The 22,288-nt window shown below is 50.2% G+C and overlaps 5 protein-coding genes across 5 annotated transcripts; 3 read left to right on the top strand and 2 right to left on the bottom strand.

The window, feature by feature from the left end:
- Window positions 1–2,938: 2,938 nt before the first annotated feature.
- Window positions 2,939–4,911, top strand: EDB91DRAFT_1238586 (cytochrome P450; the record flags this gene model as incomplete). The annotated part of the gene is made up of 10 exons (XM_041321739.1): window positions 2,939–3,099; window positions 3,155–3,251; window positions 3,300–3,436; window positions 3,491–3,616; window positions 3,709–3,901; window positions 3,952–4,177; window positions 4,228–4,302; window positions 4,422–4,449; window positions 4,501–4,623; window positions 4,686–4,911. The coding sequence occupies 10 exons, from the start codon at window positions 2,939–2,941 to the stop codon at window positions 4,909–4,911; spliced, it is 1,392 nt and encodes a 463-aa protein (XP_041174456.1).
- Window positions 4,912–5,030: 119 nt separating this feature from the next.
- Window positions 5,031–9,774, bottom strand: EDB91DRAFT_1338095 (uncharacterized protein; the record flags this gene model as incomplete). Its single annotated transcript, XM_041325608.1, has 16 exons — window positions 5,031–5,600; window positions 5,652–5,812; window positions 5,869–6,256; window positions 6,306–6,531; window positions 6,585–6,707; window positions 6,758–7,045; window positions 7,241–7,482; window positions 7,546–8,010; window positions 8,073–8,210; window positions 8,287–8,491; window positions 8,543–8,668; window positions 8,726–9,279; window positions 9,321–9,395; window positions 9,451–9,470; window positions 9,642–9,678; window positions 9,766–9,774. 16 exons carry the CDS (start codon window positions 9,772–9,774, stop codon window positions 5,295–5,297), a joined length of 3,363 nt encoding a protein of 1,120 aa, XP_041174455.1. The 3' UTR covers window positions 5,031–5,294.
- A 780-nt stretch (window positions 9,775–10,554) lies between these two features.
- On the top strand, window positions 10,555–13,775 carry EDB91DRAFT_1148781 (putative atypical/PIKK/PI3K protein kinase). Its single transcript, XM_041319352.1, has 13 exons — window positions 10,555–10,646; window positions 10,699–10,785; window positions 10,835–10,936; window positions 10,985–11,128; window positions 11,184–11,304; window positions 11,360–11,446; window positions 11,498–11,578; window positions 11,629–11,865; window positions 11,915–12,196; window positions 12,248–12,514; window positions 12,565–13,162; window positions 13,211–13,293; window positions 13,399–13,775. The coding sequence occupies exons 1-12, from the start codon at window positions 10,573–10,575 to the stop codon at window positions 13,291–13,293; spliced, it is 2,163 nt and encodes a 720-aa protein (XP_041174454.1). The 5' UTR covers window positions 10,555–10,572; the 3' UTR covers window positions 13,399–13,775.
- A 2,258-nt stretch (window positions 13,776–16,033) lies between these two features.
- On the top strand, window positions 16,034–20,497 carry EDB91DRAFT_1338093 (uncharacterized protein). The gene is made up of 3 exons (XM_041325607.1): window positions 16,034–16,238; window positions 16,295–18,687; window positions 18,716–20,497. The coding sequence occupies exons 2-3, from the start codon at window positions 16,299–16,301 to the stop codon at window positions 20,455–20,457; spliced, it is 4,131 nt and encodes a 1,376-aa protein (XP_041174453.1). The 5' UTR covers window positions 16,034–16,238; window positions 16,295–16,298; the 3' UTR covers window positions 20,458–20,497.
- A 320-nt stretch (window positions 20,498–20,817) lies between these two features.
- Window positions 20,818–22,276, bottom strand: EDB91DRAFT_637087 (uncharacterized protein). The gene is made up of 6 exons (XM_041327963.1): window positions 22,190–22,276; window positions 21,916–22,130; window positions 21,703–21,847; window positions 21,477–21,629; window positions 21,261–21,423; window positions 20,818–21,212 (listed from the first exon to the last, which is right to left on the bottom strand). Exons 1-6 carry the CDS (start codon window positions 22,230–22,232, stop codon window positions 21,179–21,181), a joined length of 753 nt encoding a protein of 250 aa, XP_041174452.1. The 5' UTR covers window positions 22,233–22,276; the 3' UTR covers window positions 20,818–21,178.
- Window positions 22,277–22,288: the final 12 nt, after the last annotated feature.

Here is a 22,288-nt window from a genome sequence, read left to right as displayed (position 1 = left end):
TTCCCTGCAAAAACCAAGGTACCCACGCTCATATCCACCATCCTGCAAAGAAAAAGACCATCCTGGTGTGCTAAAGACGGTGCACGCGCGCTAAAGACGATCCCACGTCTGATATATCAAATGTGGTGCTTGCTGGTTTAGCATCTACTAGCATGGGACGGCCCCAGGCATAGACAACTGCGTGCTCGAGAGGTAAGTGACACATTCATCTTTTCATGTGTCTAATTGACTGTTAGTACAGGTGCTATATTATCAAAACTCGCTGTTGTCCTCCCAACATCTCACCCTCAACCGTCCATGAACCCCCAGCGCTGGTGTAAACAGCTCAACTACGTCTAGCACTCGCTAAGGGACATCATCTTAACATCATCTTTTCATGCGTTTAAGTGACTATTACAGGCGCTAGATTACAAAACACACTGTTCTTGCAAGACGCTGAAATCACCGTATTCCCCCACCATATTTCAGTCACCAGCCGCATTCTTGTTGCTCATTGCGACCAAACACCGCATCCCTCCTTTGAAGGCAAACATAGGTAAACAAATGCGCATTGTTTAGGGGCAGCACGCTAACTTGTTCCTGTGCACATCTGGGTACTAGCTCAGATACACCAGCGCGCAGCAATAAACTAGAGGGTTTACTTGTCATCATGGGTATAAACGGCCTGTGGGAGGTATGTGCACCTGCCGCTTGCCGGATTTCAAACCTCAGTCGCTTTACAGTTACTCGAGCCTGCTGCAAAAACGGTACCTGTCATCTCTCTTGCCCTCCAGGGCCGCTACATAGGACCCCCCCTCACCTGCCCTATGTGGTGGGGGTTGATGCAAGGTTAGCATTTGGATATCAGCGGCCATGTCCACATTTGACACTAAATGTCTACTACGATCCAGCGGATGGTTCGAACAGTGCCAACAAGGCAAGTGGCACCGAGCACATGCTCAGACTGGGCAGAATCCCGCCCTTCGAACATTTCTATTCCGACTTGCCCGACTTGCCCGGTATCCACTGCAGCTTATCTTCTGCTATGACGGTGACCAGCGGCCTGGTGTTAAACGAGGACATAGGGTGTCTTCAAATGAACACTGGATGGTGAAGCCAACACAGCGCATCCTGGATGCTTTCAACACTCAGTGGATTACGGTGCGTTTAATTTCGCCACCTCTATCCTTATTATTCAAGCCTGGTATCCAGGCTGCGGGGGAAGCTGAGGCGCAGCTGGCCTTGATGAATAGGCTGGCGTCATCAATGCGGTCATGACAGATGACTGTGATATCTTCGTGTTTGGTGCCCAAACCGTCCTTCGAAAGTAGGTGCTGCCTTTCTTCCACATCTGTGTCCTCCTGACCCTGTCCTCCTGCCTTAGCTCGACATTTTTGTCCGACACCATCAAGATATATACCATCGGCACCATCCGGGAGCAAGTTGACCCTTCTCTTACTGGTGACGCTTTCATTACCATTGCTATTTGCTGTGGGGGTGATTATGATAAGGTAAGCCTTCAGCCGCCATTCTGCGAACATTGATTCTCACTGACATCTGTCTCAGAATGGTCTTCCAGGGTGCGGACGTGAGACCGCACTTGGTCTGGCCCTGCATGGACAATAGTATGCTATGCAGTGCTATGCACGGTGGCAACCAGGACCGGTCCCTCCAGCAATGGCGGAACATCGCTGAATATCACCCTTGCGAGTGATCCAACTGAAAGATGGGCCGATTGCAATCCAGCCCTCGCTCGCTCACTCTCTGATTCCTTCCCTAATCCGGGCATCATTAATTTATATGCACGCCCCACATAACCCACTCACTGAGCTGCCCAAATACTGCGAACCCCGCCCCAACCTAACCTCACTTCACTTGCGTCTCTTATTCAGCAGCTCCTGGGCTGGGACTCAAAGAAGCTTCTCGGCACTTTCCGCACTACCATTTGGCCTGTTGCCATCTTGCCACGAGCTTCTGGAGGACCTTGCGAATAATTCGCCTATGAGCAATGAGGTCTGTGGACCGTGTTGCTCTATCTGAACATATACTGACAAGATGCAGATCGAGCTTGGCTCGGGCTGCACGAGGGCTGTCTTTCTCAGCCGTGCATCACGCCCGAAGAAGGCACTTGCAGGATTTTTGGGGCACAACAGTGATGTACCCACTGATACGCTGAAGCAAGCCACACTCCGGCTGCTTGAGGGGTCAGCTGAAGGCTGTCAGGATGACTCACATAAGTATGTTCGAGTATGGCTCGCTGACCAAATCTATGACTGCTGGGTGCGGACCATGTTCCTGTCGTCTTCAGGTGATCCCCAAATTGAGGTATGTCTATCAACAACACCATCATCATTCACGCTGACAAATGGATAGACTAATTCACTGTCGACATCATGCGTGGTCCATGGGTCATCTGCAGGTGCGGCCTCCGCAGCTGCTGCCTCTTCTGCGAGCGTCATCGACCTCACACAAGATGAAGATGAAGCAGTGCCCGCAGACGGTGTTATAATTGATCTCACAGGTGATGATGATGATCGTGAATTGATTGATCTCACTCTTTGATACAAATCTTGACATACTGTACTTGTATCTCGTCCGAAGCTTTGTGTCCATCACATATACTGGATGCGCCTCAATTGACCAGAAGTTTCAATTGTTCCAGCAAGTTGGATATCTCCACTGTGAACGCCGCGGTGGATCAGGACATCGATATTTGTCAATTTGTCATACGAGTTGCGTCTCATGACAACTGGCTGAGCTGTCCCAAAGCCGCACTAACTGTCAGTCCATCACCCTTGAATAGGCTTGGTCTCCCATCAGCACTGGTCAGCGTCAAGCGCCTGTCAGCCTCGTCCGACATAAAACTCAGCTGCTGCACCATGCGGTCAGTACCTTTCATTCCTCCGTCCTCTCTCTTGTACTAAGTTTTACTGTATTTGCCCTTATAAACTATTAGAGGATGTTCGACTTGACATTTGGGTTCAAGGCCCTAGGAGCATTAGTCGCTGTCATTCTCGCCGACAAGCTCCTCCGCGCTAAGATACGCTCAAAGTCACGCCTGCCTCTTCCTCCTGGTCCTCCTGGAAATTGGCTATTCGGAACTCCTCTGCCAAGAACTAAGTGAGTACATAAAATACGAAACTCTATGTGGACACTAACGGGAAACACATCATAGTCAATCTCAGCAGTTTGCAGAATGGATCAATACCTATGGACCCATCATCTCGCTTCGGATCGGGCCTAAGATCATGGTCATCATTGGCAGATACCAGGTAAGATGGTTCCAATACTGGTCACCAAGTACATACTCACCTGCACAGGAATCTGTCGATATAATGGAGAAAGAAGGTAGTCTACTAGCCGACCGTCCTCGTGCAGTTGCGGCAGGAGAGATATTGTCGCGCGGGCTGCATTTGATCCTTGCACCCGCAGGAGAGCAGTTCCACAGACTTCGCAGGTTGGGTTGAGATCTCCTCTTAACGACCTATTTTACTGAAATTATGTGATTCAGAGCGGCTCATACTCACCTTCAAGCGAAAGCTGCAGAATCCTATGTGCCAATCCAGATGAATGCTGCCCGTAATGTCATCCTCGATATCCTTAATAACCCTAAAGGACACCAAGCAGCTGCGAATCGGTATGTTGCACTCAATGTGTTGTTTTATGATCACTTATGCATTCAACTCAAGCTACACCGCCTCCGTCATCTTGCGTGTCACGTATGGCAAGTCGACCCCCCGAGATCATCGTCATCCAGAAAATGCTCAAGCGCTTCCAGATGCTCATGCGACCTGGTGCATTACTGGTAGAGCGCTACCCGATATTAAAATACGTTCCGGGATATGGAACCGAGTTGGAGCAGTGGAGAAGGGAAGAGAGTCAGCTCTTCCATGACCAGCTTGATCGTGTTTTGAGAGAATTGGTTGGTTGGTTCCACTTCTTTCCTCATCAGTACCTGACTGTTCTTCATAGGCGACCAGCAAAGCTGGTCCCTCGTTTGCTCGCTATCTTCTTGAGAACCAGTCTTCGCACAAGCTCTCGGACGAAGAAATGGCTTATCTTGCTGGGTCGCTCTTTGGCGTCGGTTCGGACACGACTGCTGTTGCGATTATGGTTGTCGTCATGGCTTCTGCATGCTATCCCAAGGCTCAGGAGAAAGTGCAAGAAGAACTGGACGTCGTCATTAGTCGTGACAGAGGTAAGTCGAATATCGTTATTCATCTGAGTGAAATCTCAACTTTGTTACAGCTCCCACATTCGACGACTACAACTCCCTCCCGCAGATTGAAGCGTTCATGCTGGAGTGTCTTCGCTGGAGACCCAGTGACGACTCTCGGATTCACACACCTGTGCGCTGACTGATATCCCATACATACGTTTTTCAGTGCTCTGTCATGTTTTTTTGTTCTAACTGCCTGAGCAGAAGAATACGTGTATCCCAGAAGGTGCTATCGTCTTTGGCAACCACTGGTACGACTAACATCCATTCTATGCGATATTGTACTGATCACCTTTCAACAGGGCAATCTCCCGTGACCCAAGTGTCTACCCCAACCCTGACCAGTTCGATCCTCAGAGGTGGCTCAACACCGACGGCAAAATCCGGGACGACCTCAAGTTCCCTTCATTCGGTTTTGGACGCAGGTACTTGTCCCTGATATTAAACCCAGTTGCCTACATACTAAAATGTGACGTGCAACATGCAGAATCTGCCCAGGACAACATATAGCAAACCGCTCGATCTTCATTAACGCTGCGCTCCTCTTGTGGTCTTTCAAGATCACGCAGGACCCTGAGAACCCAATTGATGAGTCGGGTTTTGTGGATGGTGTTATTGTGCATCCTAAGCCGTTTGCTGCGTGTTTTGAACCGAGGTTTGGGAATGAGGCGGCATTGAGGGGGGTGATGGGGAAGTATGGCGAGGGATTGTAGGTTCTTGATCTTGAGCGCGGTTTATTGTGAGCTTGGGATGTAATACTTTCGTTGGTATTTTGGTGCGAGCGGCTCTTCGGCTTAATACTGAAATCATATTCATTTTGGTGTCTGTGGTAGATGCGACATGGAGTATGGTCTTTGTAGAATCAGTTCGAGACAATGCGACAGCACTAGGTGAGGCTGATGGAGATAAAAGCATCAGTATTGCGTGCGTCAAGCATTCCACTCTGAATCTCTCTGACAGTACCTTTTCATCGCGGCAGGAAGCCCAGCAAACCTCGTCTGTATTATGAACTACTACTATTGGTTTGGTCTCGGGTACAACAGGAAGCGAGGCTACTATTGTGATGTCAAGGTTCATACCCTTTGCCCTACTGCAATCAAGCACATAAGCAGCATCGGCCACACTGCGGACACTTGACAGCTGGGCGCTGGTTGGGGTTGAAAAAATGGTCCCTTGGCTCTGCAGGGTCATCATTCGAGGAGATAAGATACTTGACTATTGTCATGTTGGTGAATTCAGTGCTCCACCCGCCCCACTCACAAATCCTTCTCAAGGGCCACCGCCTTTCTATATGCAAATATTGGCAGCCCCCCCGACGAAACGAGTGAGTGCCATAAGGAGCAGGGTCAATATTTATGTCGAGAAGGTTGTTTCGAAACAGCTCTAAGAACTGTTCTGAAGACTAGAAGGGCACCTTTAGCTGTTTTCATCGAGGTACACATTAATTACACACCATAGGGTTATTTGCCACTGCTATCCGGTCACCAGATGCCATTTTTCGGAAAACATAGCCCGTCGTTATCTGGGACTCATCAAACCAAGCGGCAAGTGCTCTCGTAGGACAGAGATGGGCTTCATTAGATGAGAGGGTCCAGAGATGAAAGGGTTTAATATCTAAAATCATATATCTCAATCACAGCTCGCAATTTAAATACAGATTGAACACAGACCTCCATTTTGGTGGGTCTTGCGAAAGGGGAGGTACAACACAACCTGATTGTTTGCCACACGAAGATCATGAACCTGTATCTTGAGGACCTCATCAAACCGCAACATACATAAGAATGCCACTGTATATGCAGCATGCAGAAGCCTTCGGACCCGCCCACCACCCCAGTTGTCCAGGCTGTCAGAAGTACGAGAGCCTCCTGCAGGTTTTCGCTCGCCAGGTTGATACGGCTGGACAGTCCAGTTCTCAGGAAGGCGGTTGTGGTGGTACAATTTGAGTAATATCTCCTGCAGGAGTTGTAAAATTTTCACCAGTGAAATATTAAAATATTCAACGTGACTCACCGATGTTATAGCACGAGCACTGTTTGCAACTTCACCAGCTTGAACCTAGCACAGTTTGATCAGCCTCAAATCAGCCAAAATCACAAAGCACTACCTTGCGTCTCCGCAGCGAACACATGAAAGATGAAACTTCAACCGAGATTGAGGGGTTGCCAACCATGGTGGCACCAACATCGGATTCATGCCATGGCATGTTTCCGAGACCCTTCAGCTTACCGAAGCCATAGGTCATTGAGGCTCGCATTTTCTGAGCATGTCCATATGTCCCCCGTTCCTGGGAACACAGCTTTGTGGTGCCGTCAAGATTAATGGAGTCGCAGCTTCCATGAAATGTCAGCATCAGAACGACAGATCGGCTCCAAGCGGCACTCACGCGTTCATAATCCAGGCTACAATTACCAAAGGAGCATCAGCCCGTGGTCTCTTGCTGAAGAATTCCTCATCCGGCCCCAGAAGGCGGATCCTGATAGCAAATGAGACACATGAATTCATTAACCTGCAAAGAGCATAAGTGACCCGTCAGGTGAGTTGCTGAAAAGCATCCACCTTTTGTATTCAGCATCCGTGCCATCTGTGACACCCTTGGAAGCCTCCATGAGCGTCATCTGCAATTTAACAAAATCAGGAGTATCAATTGACCCAGTATTCGCCGTTTTCAGACCAGCGCCGGGCTCAATTATAGTTTCTTGTTCCGCTGCAACATCCTCTTCAATTTCATCTATCTCGAGGCCAGTAGCAGACCCTGAAAGCACCCCGCATAAACCAGGAAAACATTGCATGGAGTCAACCGTCGCAGCCATAGGTTGATAGAAAACTTTGTTGTCAGGGCTTGGACTGAGTAAAATGTGGTGTTAGTTCAACTTTGGTGGGCCGCCGGCTGAGTCATGGCAACAAGTTGCATGTCTGTTGACCATTAGGCACTGATACTCGTATTACTGGTTCCCATTCTCGTAAAATTTGTACTGCGCAAAAGAAAAATCCTATCTATAACACCTTCACACCAAACCTTTGCCTGTCAACTCGGTGTACCTTTTTGCAATAGCGGATGGCTTGGTCATGACATACTCTCTGCCTCCCCTCCGGTAAGTAAAATGAGCATCGAATGCAGGACCAAACTCCTCATGTGCCTGTTGCACGATGCGGGAGTGGGCCGCCTTGCGTGCATCACGCAGCTTCTGAACGATAGTGGTAAAGGTCGCATGTTCTCCATCAACACTGAATTTGGCCCAGAACTCCTCTGGGCTGCTCTGACGATAGCACTCGACGATGTCCTGGATGCCCAGAGAAGAGGAAGGTCAGTCAGATGCAGTGGAACAACTCAATTTTGCACCCACACGCCAGTCTGTCCACTTATTCTTCGTCCCCTTCCACTGCTGGTCTCTGCCGTAGCGATAGAGTACAGGCCAGTGCTCGATTGCAATTGGGTGGCCCTGGATGACAATGATTGATATACCCCGCCAGTGCTCAGTGTGGTCATCCCACATCTCGTTGAGGCTTGAGATATCATTTGCGAAGCTGATGGCAGGGGGATCAGGAATATCGCCGTCATCCAGTTGTAGCGTAGTGCCATCTCCGAGCTTGAGCACTCGAGCCTTGTTTGTGTCGGGCTTCGCTGGTGTTGGGGCTTCTCTCACCATGCTGTGTCCTGACGTGATGGCATCAGTGGAGCGAGGAGCTACTGCCCTGTGTTCCTCGGCACCTAGTATATGCGGGGATGCAGCAGCACCCGGTTGAAGGAGGGCATCTTGCACGAGGCTGATAAGCCTCGTGCTTGCATTTTGGATGATGGTGTCCTGCAACTATCCACCTGTCAGCATGTCATATCATAGTAAGTGGGAGACACAGCACCGAGCAAGCTCACCTCATTGATGTAGCTGGCAGAGTGCGCACTTGTACCAGTAGGCATCCCACCCATAGGATAATGACTAGGTTCAGCATCGGCAACTGGAGCCATGCCGTCTGTTGTCTGGTATGGATACTCCATGCAGATCATCTTGGCCTGTGAGGCCAACGTTCAACCAGTCCAACACGACAGAGATAAATCAAAAAAGAGGAGGAAAGAAACAGCAGCTCACCCACGGCAGCAGTGCGGCAACCTCGGCTGAGGTGCGTGCATCTTTTGATCGATCAGTGATGGTCGTGGTTCCGTTGATAGTGTTGGCGCCTGGAACGAGTTGTGCACGACGCTGTGTAGACTTTTTGGTACGGCTTGTCCTAGGCTTGTCCGTGGGCCTCTTCACTCGAGGTCCCTTATGAGACCTGTGGGCACCTGGGTGGGCGCTCCAGTAACAGTTCAGCTCCCAGTTGAATTGAGTGAAAAAAGTCACGTACCTGTTCCATGAGTCAGGATTGTGGCTGAATGCCTCCAGTCGTTCGACTAGCACGGTCTTGTTGCCTGTCTGAGAGAGGTTGAACTCGATGCAGTGCTGCTTCAGCACTTTTGCAGTCATGCTGTAGCTGCGGTACCATAATGAGTGTCGCGAGGAACCAGGCGAACGACACATTAAAACTTACATGCGGAGGTATTGAACTGATGGCCCTCCATCCTGCCTGAATCGCAGTGGGAAGGGAAGGGACTGCTCGTCAGAGGAGACTGATAGACTGCTGCTCCGAGGGCTGCCTTGAGTTTTGCTGGGCTGAGACATGCTTGGTGTTTGGTCATGAGTACCGGCTTCAGCGCTCCAGAATGCCTCGTCACCATCTGAGATGGGACGTGATCCAGAAGTGTTGACAGTGTTCATCTTCACGAAGCTAGGGACGTTGTTGATGCCTCTTTTGTCACCGTTGCTGAGGAAGGCCTGCGCAATGCAGGATCTCCACCAGGGATATGTTCCGATGAGAACGACGAAAGCTGACACACCAAAGACGACGGCAAGAGAGCTGGTGTTGTTGAGTCCGCCGTCCGGTGCTAGTGCATCAGGGGTGCTCGGGTCTGCACCCGAGCTGGAACCGTTCGAGAGAGTGACGAGTGAGCTGAAGGGGTTGGGCTGTGGGCGCTGGAGCACTGTGTCGTCGATGATGGAGGCAAGCACATGCTCCGCGACGTGCTTGGCAGCAAGCAATGGGATCTGGGGGACGGGCACGTCAGCATTGCAAACGCTATACTCACTTTCCGAGCGCATCTGGCAACCGACAAGAGACCGTCCGTGCTTAAGTCAGCATGCCTGGGACGGCGTTCGCCGAACTGTCACACCCCAAACAGGACGGTGATTCTTTCGAGAGAAGTCCAGCAGACTTACTCCTAGCACCAGTCCACTTTCTAATACAACTCGTCAAATACTAGGGTGCGATGAATCAAAGATTCAACACTAAGAGCGGCCCGGGTACAACAAAAACATCTCGCGGTTAGGTAGACTTTGCGTTTCCCCTAGTCTTCGTCTTCTTCTGCTTTTCATGTCCTTCTCCGAGACCTTCGACTTATTCGACTCACTTCTTTTTTTGCTTTCCGAAGTTGAGCTTTCTGCCGTCTAGCCATCAACAAAAGAGCCCGAAGCATATAAGTCCTTGTGAACCTTACACAAGCATGCATGCCGTTCTCAGCTTTTAAGACATACACAAGGCATTATATTTCGGCATACATGCTTCGGCAGCATATATTGACATATATGCTTCAGTCTCTTTTGTTGATGTCACTAAGCAGAGGGTGTTCCAGACGAGACTTCTGCGACGCGCTCTGTGTCGGCACCAGCCTCGTACTTGCTATACTTGTAGTCTACCTAGTCCAGGTACCGAAAGTAGGCAATGTGGTAAACAGTGTTAGATGTCGTTAGCAGCCGAGATCCAGTTAAACCGTACATAGCTTGGGTGTTGAACTGAGTACTGAGTTACGGGCGGCACTCTGCATAATGTTGAGCTCTCCCATGATTGCAATCATGTCTGCCATGAGCTTTTCTGCAGTCCACCCCACCCATCTGAATATTAGGAATGTGGCTAGACTACTCGATTGGCCAGATGCTTTCGTAAACTGGGCCGAGGCCCCCAATACACGAGAGTATCATGATCTGGACTTCTTGCGTGTTTTGGAATTAGTTTCTGTGTGTTGATAACAATCAGCGCGGGTTATGCTAGTAACCGAGGAAGAAGCTTGGCTGTAATTTCTAAACGTGATTCCGACATGCCATAGACGCTTCGATATATTCTGCTGGTGTGATAGAGAAGAAAGAAAGCTGTCCGGTCGAACGTAGTATAGTGTGTGGTCTCATTTGGTTCCTCCCCTAAATAGTCGTTCTTCATACCCGCTCGAGGCCGTTTCACGGAGCCCAGGAGGTCTTTTGCTCTTAGGCAACGCTTCAAGTTTTTGAAAAGTAGTAGCAAGCAGGTCTTGAAGCACGCTGAGGAGGGTTTTCTTTTAAATCTAAGTCATGGACAAGGACAACCGAGACGACTTTACTTTTGCGAAGCTCTCTGATCTCAAGCTTCCTGTCACTTTCCGCATGTACGCACTACAAATCATCTTCCGGGCCACTTGCCCACACTCAGCACTATAGTTCTCAGTTAGAGGGATCAACACCCCAACCGTCCGTCTCAGAGCTACTCGAGAACCCAGAACTAAGATTTCACGGTGCACAATCCTCGTATGTTCTTCTCTGACCTGCAACTTCTCTATGCTGATGCAAACGCCAGGACTCTTTCAGACCTCTATGTCTCCTGCCAGCTCCTTGCGGATAATAAGCCGCTAACAATACCCTTCCGCACGTCTTTCAAAACTTTCAAGAACAACTATACGTGCGCCTTATATCACCGTTATCTTACTTGAGCTCACTATCGATACAGGTGGAATGAGTGGGTAACGTTGCCCATGCGGTATTGTGACCTCCCATTGAGCTCACAAATTACATTTACTGTATGGGATATCGGAGGACCACGCACAGCGGTGCCTGTTGGGGGCTCGACGTTTAGGATGTTCGGAAAGAAATGGTCAGTATGGTATATTCACTTTGCATTGCAAGGTTCATTACATCCATCGCATCAGGACTTTGCGCCGAGGAAAACACCGCTTGTTGCTCTGGTCAGGTCAAGAAGCAGACGGCTCCATGCAGACTAAGACTCCTAGTAAACTTGGAAGTAGGGATGAAATGGGTCGTCTAGAGAAGGTAGGTAACGCCATAGCTGTCGGGTACTGTCACCTATCAGATATCCTCTCCTCAGCTCGTGAAGAAATACGAGCGTGGTGACTTGCCAAAGTCGGACTGGTTGGACAACATGGCCTTCAGAAAGATGGAGGAGATACATGCTGTAAGTCCTCGATCGTCGAGTGCGAATACAATCGCTTAAAGAGGACCGAAGGCGGAGACAGAGAAGTCAGAGAGCATGTATCTCTATATCGATCTTCCACGTTTTGACTTTCCCGTGATATTCAGCGAACCTGTAAGTGTCGGTTCCTGACTGTAGCTCGCTTGACGTTCGACTCTTTTTAGGAGGCTCAAAATCAGGCCACAATACCATTCGCACCTCCAGTAGTAGCCCAGACACCTGTCGCACCTGTACTTCCAAGTTATTTTGCCACGGATCCACATCTCTGGGCCATCCTTGATCCTGAGATTGCACGCGAAAACCCTGTGGAGGACAAGCATCGCCGGCTCGTGCGGAGTCACCGAAGTAGTCCGTACGACAGGGAGCTCAAACCCAACGCCAAGATCAGGGATGAACTTGGGGTACGCGAAATCAACTATTGTGCACTAATACCTTATACGCCGTTTGTAGGAAATCCTCAATTATGCACCCTCTCAACCTCTCAACTCCGAAGAGAAAGACCTCATCTGGAAGTTTCGCTTCTACCTCGCACGGGACAAGCGTGGCCTTACCAAGTTCCTCAAGTCTGTCACTTGGCGCGATGCTTCGGAAGTCAAGCAGGCAGTGGAGGAGCTACTGCCGATGTGGACAGAGGTCGACACGGATGACGCTTTGGAGCTTCTCGGACCAGGAACTGTGGACTCGAGAGTGAGAGCGTTTGCAGTTCGGCAGCTTAACCGTGCAGATGATGAAGTTCGAGCATCTCTTTTCCCCTAGGTCATAACGGACTGACCTTATTTGCAGGAGCTTCTGTTATATCTCTTGCAACTCGTGCAGGCGCTGAAATTTGAAAGTGCCGCGAGCGAGCAGCGATCGAGTCGTTCGACAACAAGCGCGATATCTTACGACGACAGCGGGCTGACGGACTTCTTGATCGCACGTGGAGTGCAAAACCATACGCTGGGTAACCGGCTGTACTGGTATCTGATAGTAGAAGTAGAGTTGGAAGATAGGGTTGTGGCAAAAATGTACGGGCGGGTGGTATTCAAGTTTCTCAACAAGATTTTAGAGGTAATTGAACCTCCACTCGTACTATCCTCGCTGACGAAACGGTTCCTCAGTCAAAGAATGGCAGCGAACGCCGCGAGCTCATGCGACGGCAAGGCGTCCTCGTCGAGACCCTCGCCAAACGTGCCAAGGAGCTGCGCACATCTAAAGACCCACGACCGAAGAAAATCGAAAAACTTCGCTCCTTTATCAATGACTCCAAGAACGGGCTCATCAACATCCCTCCCCTACCTCTGCCGCTCAGCGCATGCATGGAGATCACGGGCATCAACGCTGAAAAGTCGTCCGTTTTCAAGTCGAATCTCTATCCCTTCTTGTTGTATTTCCAGTGTTCTGACGGCTCAGAGTATCCTGTGATTTTTAAAGACGGGGATGACATGCGCCAGGACCAGCTAGTCCTCCAGTTGTTCACGCTCATGGATCAGCTGCTTAGGAAGGAGAATCTGGACCTGAAGCTCATTCCCTATGATGTGCTGGCAACTGGGCCGTTGCAAGGTATGGTGCAGTTTATACCCAGCAAGACTATCGCGGCGATTATCAGCGAGAATGGGACACTCTTGAACTATTTGAGAGCGAATAATCCGGATGAGGGTAGCGTTGGAACGTATGGGGTCGAACCAAGCGTTATTGATACGTTTGTGCGTAGTTGTGGTGAGTTGTTCCTTGGCGAGGTGACGTGTGCTAAGCCTTTGTTGGTAGCTGGATACTGTGTCGTGACGTACCTGCTAGGCGTAGGCGACCGGCATTTGGACAACCTTCTACTGACACCGGATGGTAAGTGAATATGGCCAGTGGGATTCAATTTCTAATGTTGGCTCCGTAGGGCACTTTTTCCATGGTCAGTATCATTTGGTCTGTACGTTTTATGCCACTGACATCTTAATTAGTCGATTTTGGATACATCCTTGGTCGGGATCCCAAACCATTTCCTCCTCCCGTCAAAGTTTGCAAAGAGATGGTCGACGGCATGGGCGGCGCCCAATCAACGCACTACGCACGATTCAAAAACTTCTGTTTCACCGCCTTCACAATCCTCCGAAAAAGCGCCAACCTGATCCTCAACTTGGTAGCGCTGATGGTGGACGCCAACATTCCAGACATCAAGCACCGCGACGTGCATGAGCAGATCCAGGAGAAGTTCCGGTTGGACTTGACGGAGGAGGAGGCTATCAAGCATTTTGAGGCGTTGTTGAATGAGACGTCGTATTTCACGGTTGTGCTGGATCGGATTCATGATTTGGCGCAGTATTGGAGGAGTTGAGCGAACGAGCGGTGGAGATGCTGGTTTTGCGATGTGAGATTGGGTATTTGTTACTTCCGACCACATTACTGACGAGTACTCGTGGCAGGACTCACTGCGCGTGGTCCTATGAAGGGTATTGGTGTTACTCCTCGACATGTCGATGTTGTTATCCTATATCCTGTCGTACTCGACAGCTGTGTATGTAGTTTCAAATATTGATTTACACGTGTTACCGAGACTGATTGTTGGAGGATGAATCCGCTCTGAAAAGTTGCGCACACCTCCACCATAGATCGACGACGCTGAATCGTTTATTCCTCGCAGAAGCAATCCCTGGAGTAGCAGGAATGAGACTGGCGGTCCTCGTGCTAGCAATCTTCTCCCTTCTCTGGAACTTGGTCATGCATGGTATTAGAGTTTGATTGAGTGGAATCCGGATAGTCCCGACCACATACTACAACACTACGTCACTGCTCCTCTCTTTGTTGTCTCCTGTCATATCGTGGTCCGTACGCGTTGTTCGCAGGTAAGGCAACTAACCCCCTTCGAAACAGTGACACCGACAATGGGATCATAGCAGGTTTGCAGTAGGCTCGTGACCAGCCTGGTGTATACGAGAACATACGCAAGAACCAGGGCTCGTAACCTGTTAAGATTACAGGTTATGAGCACACTTGTTCTCGACTAGCTAGTACACAAGTACGAAGTAATCGCTGCCAAAGTTGAAGTCGATGGTCCCAGCACATTACTTTCTTACCTGTAATCTGACTTGTACGCTTTCCCGTCTATATTCGCATGATCTTGTTGTTTTTATTGGATGGTTGTCCCACCACTTGGTTAATAGTAGTTACTCCATACCGTTCTGTACTTATGATATGCAGCAAGTGATAGTTCGATTACGAAAGGTCGACACGATGACCTAGCTCGGATCCAGGTTTCTCGATGAGATGGCGCGCTGTTTGAGCACGTTCAGCGTCACTACATATTCTGAAAAGAGAAATAAATACAAGCTTCGTGGCGTCAGGGTCAAGACATCCCTTCCATTACCTCCGCGGCGAGAATCCTTGTCATGAGCCAGAATGGTCCGGCGTCATATTCTGCTGAAAAGTATTGGGAATATTTGAGCGTCTGTCCCTGACTCGAAGAAAATTGCTCGAGGATCGAGAAAACAAGGCGCAGTGCACATAGGAGCGTTAATGGAAAGACATGTCTGTCAGGCAGATTTCATAATTAGCAGACAAAGGAGGTGTTGCAGTAACACCAGAAGCTTCGAGTGCTGCGAAGAACATCAGAAAGAGCTCAAAGTGACTGACCAACTTGCCATCCTGAACAGTTCTTGATAGTCGGTAAATACACTCTCAATCAAATCAAAGGTGAAGGTATTGTTAAGTAGTCGAGCGTCAAGAAATCGGTTTCTCTAAATTCGCGAGGAGACAGAGATCATCAAAGACTAAGAACGCATCCTTTCGCACAATGTCCTGACGCTTTGGTGTTACCGTCCGGAAGTGTCGCCTCCGACAGCTCCGGAGACAAATAAACATGTCCAATTGACAAAGGAACACCTTCGATAGGTCATCAAATAGATGACGGGAAGTATGAACAGAGCATATGGCTCATGGTATCAGTTCATCATGCTTATGATCGACAGCAGACTGCGGTACAGCCTTGGGGGCTATCATAAATCGCTGCCACAACCAAAACGAGATGACGACGTACCATCGTATGAACACTGGACGAAGAAGTTAGAAGGTCATCCGACTGTGCGCTGTGGGTGAACGATAACGAAAGCGGCACATTTCCAATTGAATCACATACAAGATGCCAACCTAAGTATGGCAACGACTTCTCTGCAGAAGACTCTGCTGAGCCTGCCTTGATGTGGACAGTATAAGACACCATGTGGGGTGAGTGCTTTTCATCCCGTATTTCTGGATGCCTTCGCCTGGAAGGGACTTATAGGACGAAGGTATGAGGGGACTGTTGGCGAGTAAGCAAGGTAAACATACCTGCATTTCAGTGACTCGGTCACCAAGAAGTTGCCAAGAAGGCTAGTGAACTCATGCTATTCTGGTGTTATTCTGAACAAGGTTTCGACGAGGTCCGCCAGATTGCAGCTGTCGTCTGTATGAGGGAACGCAGCGCTACTAGCACCAGAACTTCATGATCAAAGGTTGTTGGGAGTAAATCGAAGATCTGGCTGAATTGTGTTGTATATAGGGGCGCTTGTTGTGGGCGCATGGTAGGGACTACGCGACACCGTGTGAAACACATGCAGGTGGAGGAACACAGCCAGAAACTGTCAAGATCATGAAAATTTACCCACAGCTCGCGGTACCGCCTACCGTACAGCAAGTGGGACGTTTATGTGTCTATCGTGGGAGTCATGCATGGGCTGTTTCAGTGCTCGTCAGTGTATTATTTCCCTTGCAGGTCTTCCGAGTACACGCACGTGCCAGTGCTTGAATTTCTGCTCCCTTAGACTGCGTACGCATTGACTTTGCTATCACTCGATTTTGCACTAATTGTGAGACCCTTTACAGTGAAATGGGGCAGTTGTTATGTTGTGCCAGTAATATAGGAGATCATGTGAAGAAGTCCCGAGTGGCCTTGCAACGATGTCCTCCGGGCCATTCTCGTCGATCCATGTGTCTCTATAATCTTGCCAACAGCCTTGGAGACAGATTCGAGCAGCAGGGTGTCCTGTCTGACCTCGATGAGGCCATTGAGCTCCATCGCGCTGCACTGCTCCTCCGCCCCCCCGGTCATTCTGATCGATCCAAGTCTCTCAACAATCTTGCCATTAGCATTGGAGACAGATTCGAGCAGCAGGGTGTCCTGTCTGACCTTGATGAGGCCATTGAACTCCATCGTGCCGCACTGCTCCTCTGTCCCCCAGGTCATCCTGATCGATCCGCATCTCTCCATAATCTTGCCATCAGCCTTGGAGACAGATTTAAGCAGCGGGGCTTCCAATCTGACATTGACGAGGCTATTGAGCTCCATCGCGCTGCACTGTTCCTCTGTCCCACCGGTCATTCTGATCGATCCATGTGTCTCAACAGTCTTGCCCTAAGCCTTGGAGACAGATTCGCGCAGCAGGGCATCCCGTCCGACCTTGATGAGGTCATTGAGTTCCATCGCGCTGCACTACTCCTCTATCCCCCTGGTGATCATGATTCTGATCGATCCGCGTGTCTTTATAATCTTGCCAACAGCCTTGGAGACAGATTCGAGCAGCAGGGTGTCCTGTCTGACCTTGATGAGGCTATTGAGCTCCATCGGTCTGCACTGCTCCTCCGTCCACCCGGTCATTCTGATCGATTCATGTCTCTCAACAATCTTGCCACCAGCCTTGGAGACAGATTCGAGCAGCGGGGCGTCCTGTCTGATCTCAATGAGACCATCGAGCTCCACCGCGCTGCACTGCTCCTCTGTCCCCCTGGTCATAATGATCGATACATGTCTCTCCACAATCTTGCCCTCAGCCTTCGAGACAGATTCGCGCAGCGGGGTGTCCTGTCAGACCTTGATGAGGCCATTGAGCTCTGTCGCGCTGCACTGCTCCTCTGCTCCCCCAGTCATTCTGATCAATTCGAGTGTCTCAATAATCTTGCCAACAACCTTGGGGACAGATTCGAGCAGCAGGGTGTCCAGTCTGATCTCGATGAGGCCATTGAGTTCCATCGCGCTACACTACTCCTCTGTTCCCCCGGTGATTCTGATCAATCTGTGGGTCTCGACAATCTTGCCCTCAGACTTCAAGACAGATTCAAGCAGCGTGGTGTCCTGTCTGACCTTGATGAGGGCATTGAACTCAATCGGGCTGCCCTGCTCCTCCGTCCTCTCGGTCATTCTGATCGATCCAAGTCTCTCAACAATCTTGCCAACAGCCTTGGAGTCAGATTTGAGCAGCAGGGCATCCCATCTGACCTTGATGAGGGCATTGAGCTCCATCGGGCTGCACTACTCCTCTGTCCCTCCAGTCATCCTGATCGACCTATGTCTCTCAACAATCTTGCCACCAGCCTTCGAAACAGATTCGAACAGCGAGGCATCCCGTCTGACCTTGATGAGGCCATTGAGTTCCATCGCGCTGCACTACTCCTCTATCCTCCTGGTGATCATGATACTGATCGATCCACATGTCTTGATAATCTTGCCAACAGCCTTGGAGACAGATTTGAGCAGCGGGGTGTCCTGCCTGACCTTGAAGAGGCCATTGAGCTCCACCGGGCTGCACTGCTCCTTTGTCCCCCCGGTCATTTTCATCAATCCAAGTCTCTCAACAATCTTGCCATCAGCCTCAGAGAAAGATTCAAGCAGTGTGGTGTCCTGTCTGACCTTGATGAGGCCATTGAACTCCATCGGTCTGCACTGCTCCTCTGTCCACCCGGTCACTCTGATCGATCTGCGTCTCTCAACAATCTTGCCACCAGCCTTCGAGACAGATTCGAGCAGCGGGGCGTCCCGTCTGACCTTGATGAGGCTATTGAGCTCCAGCGGGCTGCACTGCTCCTCTGTCCCCCGGGTCATTCTGATCGATCCATGTCTCTCAACAATCTTTCTCTCAGCCTTGTAAAAAGGTTCAAGCAGCAGGACGTCCTGTCAGACCTTGATGAAGCCATTGAGCTCCATCGGGCCGCATTGCTCCTCTGGCTCCCCGGTCATTCTGATCGATCCGCATCTCTCAGCAATCTTGCCACCAGCCTTCGAGACAGATTTGAGCAGCGGGGCGTCCCGTCTGATCTTGATGAGGCCATTGAGCTCCATCGCGCTGCGCTGCTCCTCCGTCCACCCGGTCATTCTGATCGATACGCATCTCTCAACAATCTTGCCACCAGTCTTGGAGACAGATTCGAGCAGCAGGGCGTCCTGACTGACCTTGACGAGGCCATTGAACACCATCGAGCCGCACTGCTCTTCTGCCCCCCCGGTCATTCTGATCGATCAGCGTCTCTCAGCAATCTTGCCATCAGTCTTCGAGACAGATTCAAGCAGCGGGGCGTCCTATCTGACCTTGATGAAGCCATTGAACTTGATCGGGCTGCACTGCTCCTCCGTCCCCCGGGTCATTCTGATCGATCCTGCGTCTCTCAACAATCTTGCCATTAGCATTCGAGTCCGATTCCAGCAGCGGGGCGTCCCATCTGAACTTGATGAAGCTATTCAACTCCATCGGGCTGCACTACTCCTCCGTCCCCCCGGTCATTCTGATCGATCCGTGTCTCTCCACAATCTTGCCTTCAGCATTCTAGTCAGATTCGAGCACCGGCCTGGGAGCATCCTGTCTGACCTTGATGAAGCTTTTGGGCTGTATTTGCAACTTTCCCACTTATCACATGCAGCCTCTCGTCGCGATCTCCATGCTGCCAAGTCATGGGTAGCGTCAGGGGAGAAGCAGAAGCATGGCTCTACATTGGTTGCCTATCAGACCGCATTGACCTTTTTGGACCAGCATATTGCTCTTTTGTCTTCTTCTTCACGCCATTTCAATGTCGCCAGGGAGGCCACTTCTTCCCTTGCCACGGATGCTTTCTCGTGCAGTCTTCGTCATGGTGCATTGACGACTGCTGTAGAACTGGTAGAGCAAGGCCGTGCAGTATTTTGGACTCAATTGGCACGCTTCCGCACGCCGCTCGATGAACTTTCCCTGTCAGGTGACACCGGCGCAGCCTTGGCGGAAGAGTTCAAGCAACTCAGCTCTCGGCTTCGTAGCAGATTCGATCAGTCTACTAACGACCAGTCCCCGCAAATTCGGCAACTGACCAAGCAATGGGATGATGTCGTCTCACGCATCCGCATGCACCCCGACTTTTCGCGTTTTCTCTTGCCTCCTCTGTTTTCTGGCCTCCAGAAGGCAGCTGAAGATGGTCCAGTCATCATCGTTAACGCAAGTCAGTACGGCTGTGACGCCTTGATTGTTTTGCAAGCCCAAGATCCTGTCCATGTTCCACTCGATATTGCATGGACTGAAGTATCCGAATTGTCCTCCGAGTTCCAGTCCCTCGCAGACCAATTTGGTTCTTCTGATCATCAAGACAACCTTGTCACCATCCTCCGCAAGCTTTGGGAAGACGTTGTTGACCCCGTGGTCGAAGCTCTTAGGGAGGCAAATGTTCCCCCTGGCTCGCGCATCTGGTGGTGTCCCACCGCCGAGTTTACACTGCTTCCTCTACATGCGGCAGGACCATACGAGAGGAAGAAAGACAATTTGTCTCACATTTACATCTCTTCTTACACTCCGACTTTGGCAACTCTCATTCGTGCGAGACAACAGGTTTCTCGAGATGCATCCCTGCAACATTTTGTTGCCATTGGTCAAGCAAATCCGGAAAGAGGGAAGGAACTCCGATGTGTCGCTCCCGAGCTGGCCATCGTCGCTCAGCACATTGCGCCCGTCGTCTCCTTCACATCGCTTGCAGACAGTGATGCAACAATACAAGGAGCACTGGATGCATTGAGCCGGAATCAATGGCTTCACCTGGCCTGCCATGGAATGCCGAATCGACAACAAGCATTTGAGTCTTCCTTTGAGATGCGCGACGGGTCTTTAAAGATCAAGGATATCGTCCGATCTGACTGGCAGAATCCGCAGTTCGCATTCTTATCGGCCTGTCCACACTACCGTAGGGCGATCAGAAGAGTCCGGACGAGTCGATCCATCTCGCTGCAGCTATGCAATTCTCTGGATTTCGCAGTGTGATTGGTTCGATGTGGTCTGTTGACGACGACGTTGCACGACAGATGGTGTCTTCTTTTTACGGCAACCTGGTTGACGGTTCAGGGGGATTGGATTGCACACGAGCTGCGGTAGCGTTGCACAAGGCTGTCAAGACGTTGCGGCGCAATAAGGTTCCACTGGAACAGCAGATCGTGTTCGTTCACATAGGCGTCTAGTTTGTGACCCATTCGCTATATTGTTGCATTCGCTGTGTAAGATCCATACTTGTCTGCATGCTACATGCTCATACTATATCTAGATATTCTTCGACCGCTCATGTTTACGGCCCAGATGAGTGGGAGATTCTGGGAGGTCGGACAGGGTTCACATTCCTCTTGACAAATCATTTTCGTTCTCGACTACTTACATACCCAGCGACCGCTGTTTTCCCGTCTATACTCACATGATCTTGTTATTTTTACGTCCTACCATTTATTTAACAGTTACTCTGTACATACCGTTCTGTACTTGTGAGTGCGCGTACAAAGCGTCCTATATGTAATGGGAGTGCACACGACGGGATAGGTCATCGCATTGTTTCACATTAATACCCTGTATCACTCACGCGGACAGTTCTTATTTTACATGCATTGTCAGGCGGTACGGTACGTGGTACACATGAAATCTGCAACAACGTCAACACACTCAGACAAATGTTCTGCAGATTTATCCACGTCTTCGTCCGAAATTGTAGTATCGACGATCATCCTCTCCCGACATAAGGGGCACCAGTTGCCCTATGCAGCTGGTCAGTCTCTAGAAACCGAAAGAACGATCGCACGCACATGATATTCATCTCCAGCACCGTGACAGAAGTAGGCAGACTCGCAATGTGCGCGACCGCATCCGCAACATGTATCGGATCGAAAGTCGGTTCTACCACTCTCCGCCCGTCAGGCTGTAATGCTCCTAGAGTGTGCCCTGCGGCCATGGATGTGTGTGCATTTCCTACATACAGCCACCGTCGCATCAATCTCCTCCGATATTGGCGAGGTACACACCTATGTCAATTTGCGTGACAGAAATATCGTATTTCCGTCCCTCGATGGCGATGGTCTTTGTTAAACCGTGCACAGCGTGTTTGGAAGCCGCGTACGCGACGGAATGAGGCCTTGGCACATGGGCAGCCAATGAACCATTGTTGATGATTCTTCCTGTACAGTAGTAGGGAGACCGTAAAATGTAAATCAATGCACTGGGTATTCACAACCATACTACTTCACGAACCTCCCGTGGGTGTTTGCTGCTTGAAGATCTTGAAAGCTTCACGAGTGCAAAGGAACGTAGCAATGAGGTTGACATTGATCACCGATGTGAACATCTCGAGCGGCATCTCCTCGATGGGGCTAGCCTTGTCAGACAGGCCCGCGTTCTGCGTTACATCGTCGGTCCATGATCACAATGCACGAAAACCCGCGGAAGAAGGAGGACATCACTCACGTTGAATAATAAATCAAGTCTACCAAATTTCTTCACGGTCTCTTCGAACAAGCTCTTAACGAAGACTTCGTCTGTAATGTCGCCAGCAACGATGATACACGCATCGGGATTTGAACAGAGGGATCTTGTCTCTTCGAGCTCAGTCAGCCTTCGAGCAGTCAGTGCCAAGCTCCAACCCTCGGAGGAGAGCTTGATAGCTGAATGGCGTCCAATACCTGAAACCGGGCCTCAGACGTCAGTGTACGAGCAAGTGTGAAGCGTAGTCGATACGCACCGGAGGAAGCCCCCGTAATAACTGCAACCTTTAACGATGCCATTGAGAGGGTCGATATCTGGAGTTATGGGTGTCACGACAGGTTGCAAGTCTGAGTCC

This window comes from Suillus paluster (genome assembly GCF_016628075.1).
Source record: "Suillus paluster strain FC165 chromosome Unknown EDB91scaffold_52, whole genome shotgun sequence".
NCBI lineage: Eukaryota > Fungi > Basidiomycota > Agaricomycetes > Boletales > Suillaceae > Suillus > Suillus paluster.
Note: the sequence above shows the minus strand (reverse complement) of the source record. Positions and strands in the feature narration are given on the sequence as shown.